This window comes from Rattus rattus, chromosome X (genome assembly GCF_011064425.1).
Source record: "Rattus rattus isolate New Zealand chromosome X, Rrattus_CSIRO_v1, whole genome shotgun sequence".
Lineage (NCBI taxonomy): Eukaryota > Metazoa > Chordata > Mammalia > Rodentia > Muridae > Rattus > Rattus rattus.
In genome coordinates, this window is record NC_046172.1 from 22,925,713 (window position 1) to 22,947,770 (window position 22,058).

Consider the following 22,058-nt stretch of genomic DNA (forward strand, 5'->3'; position numbering starts at 1 on the left):
CACTCCTTCTGTTGCTTCCACTCATACGTGTTTCCACTCTGACCTCCACATGAATTCCCCTACACCTGATCCTTAACAGAGACTCTTGCAACCTCTAAAAAAACCAAAGGTGCTAATCTACCCTACTATACCCACCAAAATTCTCAATCACTAAATATGGTGAAAACAAGATATTTCAAAACAAATCCAAATTCAAACACTATCTATTACAAATCTAGCCCTACAGAAAATACTAGAAGATAAGCTCCAACCTAAGGAGGATAACTAAACCAAGAAAACACAGGAAATAAAGTAATTCCATTCCAGCAAAAACAAGGGAAGCACACAGAAACACACACACACACACACACACACACACACACACACACACACACACACACATTGCACACCCACACCACTGCCACCACCACCATCAAAACTATCACTGGTCATTAATATCTTTCAACATCAATGAACTCAATTCCCCAATTAAAAGACACAGGCTAATAGAATTGATGAAGAAACAGGATCCACCATTTTGCTGCATACAAGAAACACACCTCAGCAATACAGATAGATATTACCTCAGAGTAAAATGCTGGAACAAAGTTTTCCAAGCAAACAAACCCAAGAAGCAAGCTGCAGTAGCCATTCTAATATCTAATAAAATAGACTCTCGAAATTAATGAAGAGACAGGAAAGAAGCTTCCCATACTCATCAAAGAAAAAAAATCTACCAAAATGGTATTTCAGTTCTGAATATCTATGCCCCCAAACACAAGGTTCTTCTACACTGCTGGTGGGGGTGCAAACTTGTACAACCACTTTGGAAATCAATTTGTCATTTTCTCAGACAACTAGGAATAGTTCTACCTCAAGACCCAGCTGTACTACTCCTGGGCATATACTCCAAAGATGCTCCAACACCCCACAAAGACACTTGCTCAACTACAGTCATAGAAGCTTTATTCGTAATAGCCAGAAGCTAGAAACAACATAGATGTCCCTCAACTGAATAATGGATAAAGAAAATGTGGTATCTTTACACAATGGAATACTATTCAGCTATGAAAAATAATGACATCATGAATTTTGCAGGGAAATGGATAGATTTTGAGAATATCATCCTGAGTGAGGTAATCCAGTCCCCAAAGGACATGCACATAGTATGTATTCACTTATAAGTAGATATTAGCCATAAAACATAGAATGCCTATGCTATACTCCACAAAGGAGGATGGACAGGAAGGAGGGTACAATAAATGATGTTTAAGTCTTATTTGGAAGTAGGAATGGAATGGTTGTAGAAGGCAGGTGGAAGGAGGGAACTGGATGGATAGGTGAGGGGATCGGAAAGGGAGTGGGGAGGGTTTGGGATCAGGTGTGGGGAGGGGCAGGGGATGGCCAGATGGCCATGAGAGTGAAAGGAGATCTGCAATTGACAGGGGGAGGTAGAGGGTATCTCTAGGAAGAAACAAAGACCTGAGATGGGGAGGTACTCAAGAATCAGTGGGGGTGTCCTTAGCTGCAATCCATAGCATTGGGGATATGAAGTTCGGGAGACCATCTCCCAGCCAGGCAGGAACCCTGGTGGAGTGATAGGGACACCAACCCACCATAAAACTTTCAACCCAAAAATTTACCCTTGTCTACAAGAAATGTACACAAGGGAGGCAGCAGAGACTGAGGAAATGACCGATAAATAACCATCCCAACTTGAGACCCACCCCATGGGCAAGCACCAATCCCTGACACTATTAATGATGCTCTGTTATGCTTGCAGACAGAAGCATGTTGTCCTCTGAGAGGCTCCACCCAGCAGCTGACTCAGACAGATACAGAGACCCACAGCCAAACAGTAGATGGAGTTTGGGACTCTTACGGAAGGATTGGGGGACCTGAAGGGGATAAGACCAACAGAGTCAACTAACCTGGACCCTTGGGGCTCTCAGAGACTGAAGCACCAAACAAAGACTATACATAGGCTGGACCTCGGCTTCCCTGCACATAAGTAGCAGATGTGCAGCTTGGCCTTCATGTAGATCCTAAAGAACTGAACGGGGTGGCTATCCCAAAAGCTGTTGACTGTCTGTGGGATATGTTCTTCTACCTAGGCTGCCTTGTCTAGCCTCAGTGGAAGAAGGAAGACTGCCTATCCTGCCAGATATTTGAAGTGCCAGGGTGGGGGGATATCCATGGGGAGTCTCACCTGTTCAGAAGACAGGGTGAGGAGGGGAGGATTGTGGAGGGAGTGACCAGGAAGGGGGCAGTGAGCAGGCTGTAAAGTGAATAAGTAAAAAGTAAATTAAAAAAATTAAACAAGAAGAAGAAGAAGAAGAAGAAGAAGAAGAAGAAGAAGAAGAAGAAGAAGAAGAAGAAGAAGAAGAAGAAGAAGAAGAAGAAGAAGAAGAAGAAGAAGAACCAAATTGATCGTAACCTCTAGCTACTACCTTTCTAACTTCAGATTCTTTCCTGAATCTGTCTCACTGTTATTTACACACTGACTTACATATCTATCCCCATTGCCTTTAGGGGTCTCCTAAACATCATCATTCAATTCCTACCTGTCCTCACTATGCCAGCCCATCCTCTTATCAGTTTCTATAGTAATTTCTTCTGTATTTGCAATTCCAAAGGAATCTTTGCTGTGGGTTTCACAAGTGTGCTAATTCTGAGATGTATTGCTACATCAGTTAATAAAGCTAAATGTATTATTAACAGCCAGGAATGTTTACTCAATGAATACTTCTAGCACACATATACTGATTATATCTAATCTTCTGTTTAATAATAATAATCTTCTAATAATCTTTGTTTATTAACAGCACAAAACCCTCAACCACTCATATACCCAGTCTCCCCAACCCAAAGGTACTCCATAGTACTGAAGTTACCAGAGTACAGGCATCTGTCCTGTCATGGATTCTTCCTGACTTTCATTCTTCCTGGTTGGTTCTTACTGGAGCTTGAAGCCAGGTAGACTTCAGAAATGCCAAACCCTTTCTTGTGAGAACTTTCTTGTGAGTTGTTAGGTTTTAATGCTTTGTTCTCCAGGAAGCAACCATTTGCCCTCATTGTTTATAGTCTTCTCTAAGATATTATACATTAGAAACCTAAAACTATTATGTCATCTGAGTGCATAGCTTTAATCACGGCACTTGGTACTCTAACATGGCATCTTAGTTCCTAAGGTGACCCTGATTCCTCTCCATTTCCTGCTCTATGTCAGTCCATGTAGTCTAGGCCACCCAACCGATAACAAGTGTTTGTTCCATCTTCTGAACTCAACTTTCCTCTCAATTTAAAAAATAAACAGCTTGCTTCTTATTTAAAAGATGCCCCCCTAATGATCTCTTTATTCATCCATATCCACAATTTTGTAATTCCCCTCCATTGAGTATGAGCCTGAACTTACTGACTCCTTTTAATGAGTTAGATATATATATATATATATATATATATATATGTGTGTGTGTGTGTGTGTGTGTGTGTGTGTGTGTGTGTACACATCTTGTTTTAAATCTTTTCCCAGCAAGTGCCTGGGTTGTGTTTTTACCTGTCTTTCAAAGTTTGTTATGACTAAATGAGACCATTTTGAAGGAAGAATAGAACTGGGTACAGGTACATGGATATGTGTCTTCTCCTTACTATTTCTTTAAAAATATTTTCTTGCTGTCCACTTTTTATCATCGTGACTGAAATGAAATTAACAATTCCTGCATGAGAAGATTAGATATAATCAGTATATGCATGTTAGAAGTTTTCATTGAGTAAACATTCCTGGCTGTTAATAATACATTTAGCTTTATTAACTGATATAGCAATACATCTCAGAATTAGCACACTTGTGAAACCCACATCAAAGATTCCTTTGAAAATTCAAATACAGAAGAAATACTATAGTCAGAAAAGAATGCCTTGGTATAAGACTTTTTCTGATTCTTGAAGTAGACAGTAATAATATATCTATCTACTGAACTGTTAAAAGGCGCAGTTTGATGGGAGTCCAAGATCCATATTTGTATTATCCACACTATAATCATACTGTAAAGCCATTCAGTCTTAATATTATATAATGGTAAGTTATATGTCCTGATTAAGATGAGGTATTGATCACCATGCTAATATTAGCTAGGATAATCTATGCCAAATGCTGCAGTAACAAACCCTGAAGTCTTCATGGCTTTGCTCGTTCTCTCAGGCAAAATCTACTTTCTAGCTACTGCTTCTTTTTGTGCCCTTGAATTTCTGTAGCTCCCAATATCATCATATCAAGGGAAGTGAGGCATTGGAAGGTTGGTCAGATACTTTTCGTTGCTTCATTCCTGAGCCTTTATAAAACTAGTTACATACTTAGATAAAGCATAGAAAGTTGGAAATTTTTTATTTTTTTTATTTTTTATCCCCTTTTATCTGTTATCCCCCTTACCAGTTTTCTGTCCGCAAGCTCCCATCCCATCCCCTTCTCTCTGCCTCTATGAGGATGTTCCCTCACCAACCATGCCTGCCTCAGTGCCCTAACATTCCCCTACCCTGAATCATGGAGCTTCCACAGAACCAAGGTGCTCCCCTCCTACTGGTGCCCAATAAGGCCATCCTCTGCTACATATCCAGTTGGAGCCATGGGCCCCCCGTGTATGATTTGGTTGTGTATGATTTGGTCCCTGGGAGCTCTGGGGCATCTTTGGTTGATTGTTCTTACATGGATTGAAAAACCCCTCAGCTCCTACATTCTTTTTGCCCTAATTCTCCAAAGTCCTGGTTTGGCACATAATGTGTATTGACTATGAGAGCCTCAAATTATACTGGGCTCCTGTCAGTAAGCACTTAGCATCCATAGTGACTGGGTTTGGTGTCTGCAGATGGAACAGATCCCTTAGGTGGGGCAGTCTGCTCCACTCTTTGTCCCTGCAATTTTGACAGGAGGAAGTCTGCATTAATATTTTTGAGGTGGGTGGGTGGCCCCATCCCTCAAACTGGAGCCATGCTTATTCACTGGATATGGTCTCTACAGGTTCTATCTCCCCTTTGTTGGCTATTTTGGCTAACACCCTCCCTGTTGGATCCTGGGAACCTCTTGGGTCCCTAGCATCTGGGACTTTCTAGTGGCCACTAGACCCTGGCCTCCAACTGCATAGGTAGCAATGAATAGCCTAGTAAGGGTACCAGTGGAAGGGGGAAGCCCTTGATCCCAAGACTGAACCCCCAGTGAACGTGATTGTTGGGGGAGGGGTGGTAATGGGGGGAGGATGGGAGGGAAACCCATATAGAAGGGGAGGGGGAGGGGTTAGGGGGGATGTTGTCCTGAAAACCAGGAAAGAATAACACGACCCAAAATAGGTGGTAATTAAGTCCAGATTTTGGCATTTGGTAGTCCTGCACCATGGTTACCCCAGCAGCGCCAGGGGGAATCACCAAGTGAGGCTGCTTACATTTCAAAGACACTCCCCCTTAGGGTCTTCCAGGGAACCCAAGGTCCAGACTTTGACTCAGGTGTAGAAGGAAAATGATTGCGGGCAGTGTCCCCCAAAGTGTTGATGCTTTTATTATGTCCATGAAACATGGCCCAGGTTGTGTTTCTCTGCCTCAGTGACCTCCCTATGCAGCTAATGTGAAAAGCAGCCATCGACAACAACTTTGCCAAATGAAAAGAGGTGCCCTAGTTCCACCCCACGCAGGGGCTACCAGTCTGGGGCCATACTTTCAGGAGCCACCCTGCTCCTGCTGCTTCTCCAAGGCTCTCCTGCCCCTCCATTCATTAGCAGACTCCAAGGTGCCTATACATGTTCCCAGCCCTGCTTCTCTGGACTCAGAAACCTGGTCCTGCCTGGTGCACTTATACACCATTGTGCGGTGTCCTCAGCTTTTACTTCAAGCTGAGGGGAGAAGACACTGCAGTTATAGTAGGTCTGGCTTTACTTTTAATAATGGATGAAAGACTTTGCTGAACCTATTTTCTGTCTGACGGGTTTTCGTCCTATGATGAAATTAGTTTCTTCAGATCAAAATTTGCAGCACCGAAACTGGAAAAGGTATGCTGCTGAGTTTACCAGCACGGGGCAGTGTCTGCTTGAAGCTGAGAGAGAAAGGTTTCTCCCTTATACAGTAGAAAGAGGAGTGGTTCTTCTGACTTTTGTAGAATTCCTTTGCTGCAAAGGGGTCTCCTTTCCATGGCAGTGGTTGCATTTTAAACAGGAGTCCATGTTTTTTATATTTCAAATGCAGTTATTTAAAAAAAATTCTCCTCTAGAGCTGTACTAGATTTGAGAAATCTCCCAGAGAGAGAGAAAGAGAGAGAGAGAGAGAGAGAGAGCCTCTCCCCTGTAGAACTAATTTGATATGTATAGTTCAAAGATCTTTTTATGTGTTAAGATATCAGATCTTCCAAGAAGGGAAGTTCTGTGTAGTCTGTGTGAAGGGAGTAGATGAAGCTCTGGGACCTATTACCAGACTGCAAGTTTTGAGAGCACAGAGCATTGTCTCCAGAGTACTGTCCTTAGGGGAGGGGGTGGGACACCTGAAACAAGAGGTATTCAGTAGACTGTGGACAAGGACCTGGTTCTGGATTTGGAGGCTGGATGGCGGTGCCATCCCTGATGGGTGCTTACCCATTTTTGAACAAAGTGCTGTGGATGGAACACATTTACTTCTAATCCTGGTCCACATGATTTTTCTTACCAGGTACAATAAGGAAGATCACCAGGCTTTGATACCATGTACGACCAATATTGTCTCTGAGCTTCTTTCTTCCAAACCATGCTTCTTTCCCCCTCTTCTTTGTGGTGGCCCAGTGATCAACCCATCCCTCAGGCTAACAGGAAAAACAGTAAAATGACATCTACATGGGATCAACTATTAGTCTGAAGATAGGCATGAAAGGATCAGGCTGGAAGCCCCCCATTGTGGAGGTAAGAGCAATGTAACAGTCTACTGGCTGGAATGAAAATCTTTTGAAAATCATAGATTTGACTGACCTATCTTGGCTTTGCTCATTGTTACTTTCTATAAAGAAGGTATAATGTAGTATGATCAAATTTGCTGCACATACATCATGTACTTAGATTCTGCATCCTGTGTTCCTGGTGTCCCAGACAAATTAAGCCATGGTCTTAATGCTACTTTATTGCTTCTGTTGTTTATAGATGAGGAAATGGAGCCAGAGATGTTATATGACTGGCATGAAGTACTCAGCTAGAAAGAGACAAAGGTGGTAATTAAGTCCAGATTCCTTACCAATACCAAGAGAACACCAATACTCTTAATTCTCCTTTAGGGTCTTCCAGCCACATTTTTGTCAGGTGTAGCGGGCAAAGTGGCTTTTGATGCAGAAACATCTTGTGTTTCAGTACTGTCAATATTTCAAAAGAAAAGAATTCCTGCCTCTATATGAGGATTTAAAGTTTTATTCAGCTGGTTGAAAGATTCAGAGTGCTCCCGTTTGTTATTATGTCATGGAATGCATAAGATGATGAACTGAAGTACAGAAGGAAAATATGGGACTTATTTATTATTGGGTCCATCCCTTCAAAACTTTGATTTTGCACATATTTTGTAATGTTCCTATTTATTCAGGAGTCCATGCATGCAATTTATTTAAAAAAATCCACACACTCTGGAAAGGCAAATATTCAAACAATTATTTTTTTGTATTTCAGTGGTGAGATTCTGCGCTATTGCTTGTTTTATTTTCTATGTGTATTCCTGTCTAAGAATGAAGAAACAGTCTGGCTGTTGTGATGTGCACTTGTAATGCAGTCCAAGAGAACGGGAGATAGCAGGATCAACAGTTAAAGGAGCCTTCTATGGCTACAGTAGTATGCTCAAGGTCAGCCTGTCTAGACTGCGGGAGAGCCTTTTTCAAGAATTCAATAAAGATACAGGAGACCTTTTTGAAGAATGCCTTTTGTTTAGAAAATACTGTGATGTATCTCTTTTGTATGGATGGATTTTCATGTACTGTACTGTTTGGCTACAAAGGGCATATGTGTACTGTCTTCATGGAGTCAGTTGGGTACATGCACATTTAACAAGGGTCCCCTAAATCCCAATACTCTGCTAGACATGTAGGATGCAGTAATTGTGACTTTTACCCTAGAGAGTGCCGTGCTTCCGATGGAATGAATTGGGAAGGGTGATATCATTGTGCTCATGTTACAATGGGTGAGGGAGCTCTTAGCTTATGCTGGCATATTCAGGAAAGCTTTGTAGAGGAGGAATGATTTTGAACTGCACACTGAGGAAGTAACCAAATTAAGAAGAGGGGAAAGAGCGTTGGGAGGAGGGCAACCCTGAGTGAGAGACATGTGCTGGGAGCAACTACCCCTTCTGTATACCTGGAATTTACACATGAGGGAAGAAGCGACTTGTGAGCACAAAGCTGGGCCGGGGCCTGACATCAGAATTGTTGCCTACACGTGAGGCCAGGCATACTTGTTTTATTTTCTACGTATATTGAATTACCAATTACCAGAACGATTCTGTGCCAGTATAGAGGGGAAAAGGCAGGAGAGTCGAGGCATCCCCCTCATTCAGTTCTGAGGTTAATTTTTACAGTCTTGGCAAGGAATGGTACGGGCTGGGTCAATAACAGTATGAAAAAAAGAAGAAATTATAGATTTGAGAAAAATTGAAGAGTCTAAGGCAAACCAGAGCCTGAGTAGTACAGATGAAAGAGAAATCATGGCAAACAGGTCCATGTTTCCTCTTAAGCCACCAGGAAGAAGTTGTCTGCAGGAAACCCGTATGTAAGTATTGGATCTGGGAAGGGAAGAGAAGAGAGCTTTAGGTATGATACATATGATGTTCTACCGGAGACACAAGGTGGAAAGGCGGGTGGAACAGAAGCCAGGAGGTAAACACAATAAAGACAGGGAACGCAACCTGAGAAACATTCATGGCTCCCTACGAAACTACTGTCATCTGTAAAATTAAGTGGAAGGAGTGTTGAGAGGGGGCATACCAGAAATAAGGAAAGGAGAAATGGGGAAAGGGGAAAGGAGAGAGAGAGAGAGAGAGAGAGAGAGAGAGAGAGAGAGAGAGAGAGAGAGAGAGAGAGAGAGACTGACTTTATTCAGTGACCCAATAATTGAAACACCAATAATTTGGAGTTTGGGGATTGATTTTTAATTTTTCATGTTCTCAGCAGTGAAAATAGCATGGATAAGCTATGAATGAAATGTCTAAAGTACAGCATTTCCTTCATCTGGTGCTTGTACAGACACCTTTGACCTGGATTCAGAAGAAGCCCGAATTAGAAAGGTCAGACAGACCCTGGGGCAGAGCCAATACATCTAAGTGACATCTTTGAAAGCAGAGAAAGGGCTGTGGTCAGCAATTCTTGGAGGATTAACTAGCTACTGTGCGTTGTGGACCAAAAGTTGAGGACACGGAGCTCTGTCTTACTGTGTGGGTTTACTGTCAGGAGCTTGCCACCTAAGGGACAGACACTGACTGGCTCAGTAAAATGGGAGATGCTGTCCTTTGTTGTGCCCATCTCGGAGAAGCCTTGAGGAAGAGGCTCTCAGCCTCAACAGCCCTCCCAGATGCAGAATGAAGAGGTGGTACTAACAAGGGAACAAGGGCTGTTTCATGCAGTGGGTCAATTTCTGGATAAGAGCCAGTTGCTTAGTGGTGGCTGCCATTGAAGCTGAGAAAGGGCAAGATGTAAAGAGAGTTTAGACACACACACACACACACACACACACACACACACACACACACACACACACACACACGCAAAGAAATAAGAAGAGTGGTCACTGGGGTCAGAGAGCCAGTACCACCTGGAGACAACCCCACCCCACCCCCACACAGCCTGGAGGGCATCTTGTCCTCTCAGCCAAAGCCAGTTTCCAATGTCCATAACAATGACTGAGTCAAAGAAAAGTTCCCCATGCCAAAACACTTAATGCATTTTTGAAAAGATTCCCATTGAAAGCAGTTGCAATAAAAGGTTTCGGAGCTTAAAGAATTAGCCCTCCATTATCTGGCTCTCCCACTGCTTGGTGAGTACCATTTCCCAGCCACACAAAGAAAATCAACTATTCTCACCCCACTGTCAAGTACCTCAGGAGTATTCTTCATTCAAGAATAGTTGATACCTTCTTTCCAAATAATGTTATCTTTGTGTTAATACAATTCCCCCAAGGACTTCAGAAGGGCAAGACCCTGTTAGCTGGTTTCCATCAGTACTTGAAATCATAAAGATGTGTGTGTGTGTGTGTGTGTGTGTGTGTGTGTGTGTGTGTGTGTTTAAATCGCTTGCTAACAAGAAATTGTTAACCTTGTATGCTGGCCCTGGCAACCCCGGCACTGAATTCCTGAGCACTCAGAAGTCATTTCAATGCCCTGCATTGCTATTGTGACTCCCTACTAGACAGCTGTAATTGGTGTTTGCATGGTGGAAAGAGGATTCTTTATTTTCGGGGGGACAATACTTGACCTTTGATTGTTATTCCAGGTCCCTGACTACATTCAAGGAGAGGAAATGACAGCAAGAACTCCCTTTTCTAATTTGAGCCTGTAAGTCATTAGGACTCACATGCTCAAAATGGTTCTTTTACCACTGTGTAGAAGATGAGACAAATTAGTAAAAAGTGCACGCTGATAGAGACATTGTCTAGAAGGTAGCATAAAACTCCAGTGTCAAGGTAAATATAATGCCACTATCATGAGGTAACTTTTTGCTAGCCATATGTTCAGGACCGAAGATGAGAAGCAGACAGGTGAGACTGTACAGCAGAATGCTGCTTCACGATTTCTTTAATACAGTGTCCTTTGTGATGTTTTGTTTCCATTGGGAAACCTGTGGCCACATGCAATTTTAATCCAGATAGATACACGGTGATGCCAAGCTGAAATTCTGTAAAGGTCTGTTTAGGGCAAACCACCTGGACAAGATGATTCCAGAATCCAAGAAATGAGATATGGGAGGAGAACATGCCAAGGCAAGTTCATATGTGTAGAGTCTGAGAAGAAGTGAGAAAATAGTGCAACTATTTTAATTAACCCCACTGGAAATTGAGGGGCTGTTAGCATGCTTGCAACTGACCAAAGACAGAGTGACTATGCAGTTCCAGGAGGCTTTGCTGAAATCCATAATCAGTTCACCATTTCTGTCTGGGGTTATTTTATTAATCTTTTAAATAATAACTTTATGGAGAAATATTTCACATCCTATACATTTTACCCATTTAAATGTGTACAATTCAAAGATTTTTTTTTTCGGAGCTGGGGACTGAACCCAGGGCCTTGCGCTTGCTAGGCAAGCGCTCTACCACTGAGCTAAATCCCCAACCCCCAATTCAAAGGTTTAAAAAGTATTTTCACCAAGTTGTACAACCATCACCGTAATCAACTTCAGACCATTTCAACACTTACCTGGACTTCTTGACTCTACAAAGTAGCTGGAGGAATTGGGGACAGGGCAAGCTGGATGGTGTTATAAGGTATAAACTCCGAGGAAAGGAGAGAAGGTGGGACTCTTGTATCTAAGAGAAAGAGGCTACAAAACTATCTGGTGCTTAAAGGTCTACAAAAAGGAGGGGGATAGACTTGGCTTTTGTTTCCATTAAAGACAAATCACTGGGCTCCATTACAGCAAAAACAACTCAGGGAAAATAAAACAAACAAACAAACAAACAAACAAAAAACCAAACCTCTTCCTGGCAATGTTTGTGAGTTCTTGTATCACACTATCATTAGTAATAAGACCGATGAAAACAGGGTGAGTGTTGAGAAAGGGGCCCTTCTAGGTTCAAGGTGAGAGTAAAAGGATAAGGTTTCCCTTGAGGATTGGCAGAGTCTGTTCTAAGTGGAATTCTCCTGCTGAGCCTTCTTTGCCTCAGAGAAACTACTACAGTGGGTGAGTAACAATTCCTTGGCTAGGAAAACAATTATACCAAGTAATAGTTTCCTGTTTAGATCAGCTTCATAGTAAGAACCAGAAAGAAGTGGGACATCAGAGAACATAACTCCATACCCATCTTCCTGACTGGTTGAATACATTCATTCAGTAAGGACGTTTTGAGCTTCCATTATGGGTCAGTTATCAGAGTGTAGAGCAGTGGTTCTCAGCCTGTAGGTCACAACCCTTTTAGGAGGGTCTAACAACATTTTCACAGGGGTCACATACCATATATCCAGCATATAAGAGATTTACATTAAGATTGATAAGAAGTAAAAAAAATTACAGTTATGAAGTAACAATGAAAAATCATCTTATGGTGGGAAGTGACCACAACATGAAGAACCGTATTAAAGTGTCACAGCATTAGGAAGGCTGCGAACCGCTGCTCTAGAGCAAAAACAGAGGTTCTAGATTGGGGGGGTGACTTATCCTCCAGGGATGTTTGGCAATGTTGGAGGAGAGGTCTTTTTGTAATATTGTGGGAAGAGGTTAAAAAAACACACACAAACACTGCTGAATATCCTTTAAGCTGTCCCTCCCCATTCCTCTTATTCCTCAACAGCAAAGAGACATCAAGCACTTGACTGTCAACAGTACTGAGGTCGAGAAACCTTGATAACTCAGCCCCTGTTCCCTAGAACTTCAGTCTGCTCATTGTAGTACTTTTTCATAGTCCTTGAATTGTGTCCTAAAGAAAAATCAAGGGATGTATTTGAAGTGACCATAATGAGAACCCCATGATGTTATTAATGTAATAATGATATATTATATTATTAATTGTCTAGGCTAGTAAATCTTAGCTTTGAAAAGTATTTAGCACAAGAGGGACTGTTTCTAGGTGACTTTTACAATCTTCGTCAGTAGAGGGCGTCTAGTTTTATCTGCATGTTCCTAAAGAATTGAGTGAGAAATAGCATACAAGTTAAATTAATATGGTAATCCTCCGTGGTTCAACTCCTTTAAATTGGAATTACTCATAATCTTAACAGCACATAACTAATATCTCACTTGGTTTAGTAATCCCTGGGTCTATAAACAATGGCAAGTAGATTATTCGCAATGTTTGGGAAGTAATTCTTCCAAATATACACATGCTCTACTCACATCAAATCAACCAATATGTTAATTAAATGATAGATTTATTAGGATGACACCCTAAGGGTTTCCAAGTCACCCTGCTTTGTCTCACTGATGTGGGAAGTCAGTTATTTGACCTGGTGGAAGTGAGTGTTGTGGAAAACTGCAGTTTTCATTTAATGAGGAGCAAGTCTGCCAGAATGACCTCTAACACTTTTTCCCTGCTGTTAAAGTTTTCAGCTTAGCAGCTTTTAAGTGCGGCTTTTAGAGGCTTGGCATCTACGCCCTTCAGCTTGAAGTCTCCCCTTAACTACTGTGCCAAGTGCTCTGAGCATTCCAGTTTGCTGGAATGGTCTCGAAAATGATTGAAAAAGAATCTGTAATTCAGAATCATCACTAATTCATACTGGGTTTTGCCCCAAAGAGTCCAAATTCCTGTGGGTTCATTGGGTTTAAGACCCAATATTTAAGAATAACCCAAAGTACATATTTTTGAGTTGTTGATGCTTAAAAACTGAAAGCAGAAAACTCTTCCGAGCCTCAATTTCCTCTCTTGTAAAATGAAGTCTAAATCATTTCCTGCTGTTCTATTAATTGTGCGGTTTATGAAGATAACAAGGACACTGACATGCTCTCTCCTTTCTGTCTCCTTCCCTTACTTCCATCTTTCTTTTCCTCCCCTTTCTGGCCCCCTCCCCATCTTCACTTTGGAGTTCTTTGCACCGCAGACTTTTCTTTTCATACTTAAATTGTGATAGTTTTGCCTGTATATTTTAACAAAACCTTTTGAGCACAGTTTTGAACTTTTCTATTTATTGGCCAAGACTTCCTCGGATGAGATAGTAAGTGTAACTCGATCAAATCGTAATCCCTCACCCTCCCTTCCTTTAGATAAATGACACTTTGCTCTACAAGGGGATTTCTGACCCCAAATGTGGACCTTTGTGATCTTTCTTTAAAAAAATATCCATTCTGAACTGAAGCCAACTGAAGCCTTCCTTACAAGTCTTAGCAAATATCAACATTTCCAAGGACTAATCATGGTTTTTTTTACAAACCACAAAAGCCCCCAAAACTAAAAAGCTGAACTTTCTGCTAGTTGGTCCAAAATATTTGTGAGAAGAGATGGAAAATGAAGTCAGCAGGGAAAACTGATGGAAATCTTTCATGGCTGAACCCTGAAAGCAGGTTACCTGGATACAGGAGTGAGGAGTGCACACATAACACTGACAATACAGCTAAACTGAGCAGAAAAAAATGATGTGGCTGGAGAGTTTGCTGCTGTCCTACTTGGTGAGCCCCATGGGGATCATATTTCTCTGACAGGGAACCAGAATTCCAGGCTGCTAACCCTAAAGGCTGATGTGAAAATTTGCAAACTTCTGGCTTGGAAGGGATGTTGAATTAAATCACTGGGCTTACTCTGGCCACAACAATGGGCCCTGCTCATTTCCTGATTCCCTGGCCAGTAGGTAACAAAATGTACTGAGTTCCAGTTTCCCACTAAAGGATGGGAAGAGAAAAAAGAAAGTAAGAGTGTCTCTACCTTTAGTAGCACAGCACAATAAATGTTCTGTGCACAGATCTCAATTACAAACCTTCCAATGCTATCTGTCCTTACGCAACAAAGCACCCATAATAATAACACACTTCTCTCACCTTCGCTCAATCCTGAGAAATGTATAGCAGGGAACACATACCTATTGTGACTCAGTTGGGAAAAGCCTGTTCCAGAATCTTATCTGGGCTCCCATTGCCTCAACACCTACGGATGGAGTTGCCCTTCCCCACCAAAGCCAAGCTTTCATCTGAAGACAGAGGGAATTCCCTTACAACCAACAGACATTTGTGGTTTGAGGTTTTAAGGTAATTGTAGTTTCCAAATGCCTTCCTTTCTACTTGTATGTCTATCGATTTAAGGGCTTGCTTCTAACAGCTGCAAATTGCAAGCTTTCTTCCTCGAATCTAGATAAAGGAAGGGTTCAAATCTGTTGTGAGTCCAAATCTCCTGGCTGGCAGCAGCACCTACCCCAAGCCTAGGGGAAAAACGAGAGCAAGCAAATAGACAACACTAGTCCCTGTACATACTTCCATTTGATTTAAAACTATAATGCATACTGTGCTTAGGAAACATGGCCAGACATTCACACTGGGAAGAAGAACAGAGGCTGGGGAGGGTAGCTGTACCCTGGAGATCCTGAAAAGATGGCATCTGGCTGATGTAGAACGAGACTAGCCAGTCAGTTGAGAAACAGCTATTTGGTCAAACTTTGGGGAAAAAAAAAAAAGAAATGTGAATAGCATAGAAAAAAAATGCAGGGAAAAGGAAAATCCATGCTGGTTGTATGATACAGGACCAGCTAAAACTGTAACCCAATCCACAGAGGGACTGGTAATAAAAGAACAGTCTTACAACTGTTTTTCCTCCTGTTCATGTTCGCAGTAACAGCTGGATACATACTAATTGCAAGAAGTGAAAGAAAGAGCTTTAAGTTTGAAAGCAGGCATGCTCTAATCAGTCTCTCGCCAGCACAGTTTCAGACACAAGTGCGATGTGCCACCTAGCAGGCCTATTTTAGACACTTGCTCACAGTTCCTCATTTGTGTGGGTGGCTGTATGCTGTCACGGAAGAGCAACACACTGCGCTCTCCTTTCAAGTGTATTGCTTCCATCCGTCAAGAAGCGGCTTAGCTAGGGCTCTCAGCCTCAGCATGGTTGTCATCGTGGCTCAGGCCATTCTTTGTTAGGGGTGGGGCTAGCTTGTGCTTTTTTGCACCATAAGATGTTCAGCAGTAGCAGTGTCCCTAGTTTACCTCCTAGATGATGATAGAAAGCCCCTCCCCCCAGTTGTGACAGCCCAAATCATCCTTAAGCATTGCCAGACATTGCCAGATGTCCCCTGGTTAGGGGGTGGGGGCGGGGCAGGGAGGCAACACACAATCACGCTCATTTGTGAACCACTGAGCTAATCTAACAAAGACTGACTTTCTTGTGGTCTAGATTCATATGAAGTTGACTTTCCCCTGGCTCTGAGTGGCCTGCAACAGCACTTGACTCACAAGATTTTTCAAACCATTAAGAACAATGTTCTTATTGCCTTGCCAAAGGGCAGCCATTCCCAGCTATGCTCTGAGGTCCAGGGAGAGAAGCAGGGGTACTTTTACTTTGTTATTTTATTCATTCATTTATTCTGCATTGAATCACAGCTTGCCTTTAGTTTACCACCCTCTCACCTCAGCCTCCAGACTACAGGCAATGGCCACTATGCCAAGCACAGGCACTGTTTTTATTCTTTTACACTCATTTGTGTTTTTTTTTAAGCATGGAGAAGTCCAAGAAAAAAAAAAACTCAACACAGTCAAGAACTGAGTGACCTGAGAGAGGCCTTGAGTACTTGAGACTCACATTTCTGCCCCCTCCCTGGGCCTTTGCCACATTAGAATAAAAGCAGCAGCAGCAGCAGCAAAAACCCAACCAAGGCCCAGAGGGAAAAGTGATTTGTTAGAGACCATACAAACCCTGAATCCTCCTCCTCTGGGGCGCAAGGCAGTATTTCCCAACATGCCTGAAGAGCTTAGGTCTCTAAATAGTAATAAATTAGAGCTCTTTACAAGCAAAAGTGTAGGCCAACCACGCCAGTTGAGAAATGTAAATTTTACAAATGACAGAATACTGCAACCAATTAGTGCAAACAAACATTTATTGTGAAATAGTCATCCTACCCTTTATTAGGTATTACATCATCAAAGCACTTTGTGGCAATGAAAATAGCTCTCACCCCCTCTGATTCACCCAATATTCCATTAAAGCTGCAAAAAAATGTGCAATCTGCTTGAAAAATAGGTTGCTCTTATTTACTCATTTGTGAAAAGTCAAAAATTAAAAAAGAAAATGATACTAGCTAATTTGCCTTTCTGCTCCCACCTATGCCCCAAAATAATTAACAAAGATAATTTGTTTTAGATGCCTTTAAAAAAAACAATGCACCTTTCCCCACATCATAATCATAAAAATGTTTTAAAGCCCTTATTTACTTTCTTGGGAAAAAGGTGGCCAGCCGTTGTTTTTTAATTGGGAGCATGTGTATTTCCTGGGAGTTCACTTTCTTTAACTTTATGCTCCGATTTTTGATGGGTTTCCTAAGAGGCTCGGTGTTTCCCAGGGACTCGTCTTCTTGGCTGTTGATGTCATAACCCTGAAGCACAGAGTCTTCTCTTTTGAAGGAGAAGTTTTTGGTGGATACCCCTGAGAGGCCTTTAATCTTGCCACAGAAGATGGCAGGCACAGCGTCTTCAACTGACACAATGACCTTGGCCGCCTGAGACTCACTTACGATCTCAATGTTATTTTCAGGCTTTAACTCACTGCCAGGATGGATGGGCTGGCTGACCATCTCGGTGCCATTGCTGCTGCTGCTGTGACTATCCATCATGGCTGAGGCCTCACGAGACTTGGCCGGGGCAAAGGGCATTTCCATGCCACTGGGAAGTTTCTCCAGCAGGGTGTGACCCTGAATATCTGCTGACCCACTGGTGTTATACAATGTCTCTGGGGGAACCTCAGCTTTTCGGTGGGCTGCCAAAGACAGATCCAGGGCCGCGTCCTCTTGAAAGACTGGGGGGCTTGCTTCCCCAGCCTTGAGCCAGGGCACTGACTTCATGGACAGATCCAGGGCCTCATTCTCACCCCCCATCTTGATAACTGTGTGGCGGCTGAGCTGGAAATACTCCTTTGGCTGGAGGATGTCTAAGGGCTTCAGTTCATCCTTTTCCAGAGTGGTCTGAGTACCTTTAAAGGAGTGCAGGCCGAAGGAAGATGGTGGCTTGGGGAAACTGGGGCTGAACTTAGATTCAGAACTCTGAGGCACTGGGACAGGGATGGGAATGGGCACTGGAACTGGCAAGGGGACAATCACGGGATAGGGCACCAAGAGGGTAGCTGGTGGGACTAGGGGAGACAAGGGGGAGTTAAAGGACTGGGGAGGCACTGGAGCATAGCCAGGAGGAGGCTGGCAGGGTGGAGGGCCCAAAGAGCCTTGGGTGGGGAATAAATTCTGGAGCACAGCTTCAAAAGGCAACGTAGGCTCCTGTGGTTGACTTGGAATCCTCAGGTCCAGGAGCTGAGGTTGGGCCTCAGAGTCCTCAGCCCCCTGGAAGAGATTGTTGTGGATAGCATTGGAGGAGCACGGGGCCTCCTGAGGCAGGACTAGAGGGTGTTGAGATGCTGGAAAACATGCTGTTCCAACATCACCGGTAACTGCACGGGGCCTTGTGTCGTCATAACATAGGTAGCATTGCCGTTGGGGTTGAGTTCTGGCGCAGAGCTTCCCTCCACCTGCATGTGAATGGGCATCACCACTGGGCTTTCCCCAAGGCACAGGGGCTGCAGCACGGTGGCTGCTACCTTCAGAGCCATGCCACTCTGTGACTCAGCTGGGGGGTTCAGAATTGATGGGGCAGGCACGGTCACCAGGGCCTTCTTTACCAGGTCAGTGGAGTTGATGTTCCAGGCCTCGGTAGTTATCAGCTGGGCCATGCCGTTCTCCAGTCTGTTATTAGCCAAAGTGGGAGGGGAATCAGTCATGTCCATTGAAAGGTTCTGGGACTGCAGCTCATCCATCACTTGGCTCCGGTGCCACGTGGCCTGCAACACAGAACACATGATATGAATCTTTCTTAAGAGACTATTTATAACTGCATTACGAGATCTCTCCAGTCTCAAAATAGTTTCCATAGCTTAGTTAACTGGGCAGCACAACCCAGCTCTATGTATACATATGCATTATAGATATTTCCTAATATACACGAACACACCCATATGATCAGCTGTGCTTATAAAGACCCAAGTTAACAAGTGATTAAGTTATAAACACACATGATGTAATCTCTAAATAACCAAGTGATGTTAAACAGGCTATTTTGAAGCCTAATACTCAGCTTATATCTTCAGCCTTCAACAAAAACAAAGTTTCATTCCACGCTGCTCTGTCAGACCGTTAAGAAATGCAGATATTTAATCCAGTTCAAATCTGAAAACACAACAAACGTACTTTCCCGTGAGGAAAAATAAAACCTTGTCACATTGGAATATTCTATGACTGTGGAAAGAGACATTTAAACTCTGTGGGGTTGTCATTATGGAATTTGAAAAGTATGGGAAATTTCAGAAAATATTTCAAAAGCTCTGTAGCAATAATTCTCCTAAGAGATGTGGAAATTTAAAGAGTAGTATGCTTACCCACTCTCTCCTCCTAGCCAATCAAATTTCCTTTCCTCTGATAATAGGAAACTCTACTCTTCAGAGAAAAGGGAAGATGGAATGATTTGTATGAATGGTCTTTGAGCCCATGAGCCTCACCTGTCCATGTTTCTGACCTGTTGCCTCTACCAACATGTAGTTACCAAGAGAAAGGAGTACTGATGAGCCTAGATCTAGGGGCAATGTCTTAGATACCTCCTGAACACTGATGGTCACTTTCTAAGGGGGCAAATGAACCCAGAGAGGATGCTTCCTGGAGGAGGCAGGGCTGCAGCTGTGGTATGGCTCTCCATGGAAACGCGTCCATATTTAGCCTTGTTGCCATGGAGAAAGCAGGCACCATGTCTAACTCAGGGATCTGTGAAGCCCTGGAGTGTGGTTGGGCTTGATAATAATTCAATAATCCTCCATTTCACTTGAAAAGCCTGAGGCAAGACAGACTCTTGACCTCACCTGTGTAGACTTTAGTCGTGTGGTCATCATATCTTTATCCTCTCACCAACAAACTGTGATTACAACCTCTCAAACGAAAGAGAGCAGTGACCCAACACATCATGGTGTTAGAAATAGTTTTTCTATAGAAATGCACCATTAACAAATGAACAATTCCATGACATTTTCAAGCCATCAGAATGTGTCAAATACACAAAATAAGGAATTGCTTTGAGGAAGGAGGGGGTGAGGAAAGTGACGGATGCTGCCCAAACTTCTCTGTGGAGTGTAACTGATGTTTGGCATGACACATTGCAGTAATTCCAAGGGGGGACTCTAGAGCCTGTGTCCCTGTGGGCAACATGCCCTCTGGAAACTACAAGTTAACCAAGTATGTTGGCAAGAAATCTCCTTAGGACAGTTGGGAAGCAGCCTGCTTTTAGAAAGGCTGAAGGCACTTACCCTAACCAAAGGCTTTATTCCTTCCTGAGAAGACTGGCCCTTATTTCAGCCTCAGAAAACCTCAGACAGCCAAAACTCACAGTCATTCTCACATGTATATATATATTCATTCACTCAGGTGACCTATTTATTTTGTAAATGCCTACTATATTCTGAGGACTAGAGTTTAAGCCATGAGAGATAAGACTCCTATTTTCATGGAGATTATTGTCTAGTGAAGCTTTATGTCCTCCATCAGACAAGACTGTAGCATGAACAAGGGGAAGAACAGAAGAGGTAACAAAAACAGGAGAAATATTTGGGGCACAGGCACACAGTCCTGTGGAGGCTCCATGAATCTAAGATTCTTTTCCCACAAGGGTCTAACTTGTCCCTCACTGTGGCTGGAACTCCCATGAAAGGATGAGGAAAAGATGAAGAGAATCTTAGGTGGGACTGATAAGTACAAAGACAGAAACTATAGAGAAGTCACACATCCAAGACCAAACAGAAATCAAGACATGTCTCAGGACATCTTTGAATGTTATGTACTTCTTCACAATGACTGTGTCTATTTGCACCTTCAGAAGTGGTAGTCTCCCTCCCTGAGTTCTTCCCTCTTTTACCTTTCCTTCAGTCACTCCCAAAGGAAAAAAGACAACTTTTTAGATACCCCTTCACCTGTTACTTGTACATATCCTCAGATCAATTGCTAGCCCTCACTGTTTCTGGGAAACCTCCCTTGCTCCTACAGATTGGCCTTGATCTAGGCCTGCTACCTCTTCCATGACCCTTCTGATTAACGCAAAAAGAGAGGATTTCACCAGAGTAGGATATGATCCCAATAGGCCTGCTATCTTCTCCAACATCATCCTGATCAGGATGTGACAAGCGAAACTTTTGATGCCTCCAAACAGGTCTCTACTTTTTCCACAGACAGCAAGATATGGAGCAATTGCACATTTGCTTTGTTCCACTCAATATCTGACTTGTTCAGTCCTTGGAATGAACTTTGCAGAGGACTAATAGTATGCCCATATGGTCAACAGGGAAATTAATTCCACCAGTGAAGTCAGATAAGTAGCTTAAGGGTACATTGGGACTAGAATTAGAATTCCAGGCCAGTCTAAGGTATGCCCCCTGTATTTTGATTTCTGGCAAGAATAATCTCTATAGCCTCCCCTTCAATGTGGAGTACACGGTGTATCTGAGGATGACTGCAGAAATTTAAAGTAGAGGCCAGATATTTCCCAACAAATTCATGAAGCTGTCATCAGACTAGTTTCTCCATTAGGTTTGTGCTTAGCTCCTTCTCACTGGAGTTTCTGTCCTTTGGGAGTGAGCCTGGATTGGCTGGATTGGTGCTGTTACTAGGGGACTGATAGCAGGGTATCTCTCAGCCTACAACCCAGTAGCCACCTGTCCTCAGGTCACAGAAGTGACAGAGAAACTGGCAGGTCCATTTCTGGGGTCTTATTTATTTCTGGAAACAGATATGACAAGATAAATGGCATGCAGGCCTTGTCACATTGCGGGTGGGGGAAAGAAATACAAAGTCTTCCTTCCACTTCCCTGACCATTAGAGCTCTCAGCCAAAGATTGCCTGGGAATAACTCCATCTGCTTCTCCGAAGAGCCATTGGCCAGCCTAGACAGGCTGTTTCTGCCACTTTATCGCTACCAGGTATAACACTTTTCTCAAGGATATCCAGGTTAAGAAAATACAAAGACCTTCTATCATATACCTTTCAACCTTCTAGAAAGGCTCTTTCTCTCTCCTGCTTGTGCCTCCTCCCCTTATTCAACATGCCAACTGACACCCTTCTACAGCTCTGGGTCAGCAGGGACAAGGTGTGAGTGAGAAAGTGTGATACCTCAGGAACTGCTGCTGCAGGAACTGGTATTAGGAGCTCTGGCTATGCACAGAGAATAAAAATAGCAGCTCACAAATTAAGGGTTCAAA

At 42.9% G+C, this 22,058-nt stretch overlaps 1 protein-coding gene across 1 annotated transcript in view; it reads right to left on the reverse strand.

Annotated features, from left to right (window-relative positions):
- Nucleotides 1-16,647: 16,647 nt before the first annotated feature.
- Rai2 (retinoic acid induced 2) overlaps nucleotides 16,648-22,058 on the reverse strand; it is a 61,394-nt gene continuing 55,983 nt past the window's right edge. The window contains 2 exon segments of the mRNA XM_032889966.1: nucleotides 16,648-18,179; nucleotides 18,182-18,608. Of these exon segments, the coding sequence (XP_032745857.1) occupies nucleotides 16,996-18,179; nucleotides 18,182-18,584 (1,587 nt within the window). The 5' untranslated portion in view covers nucleotides 18,585-18,608 and the 3' untranslated portion in view covers nucleotides 16,648-16,995.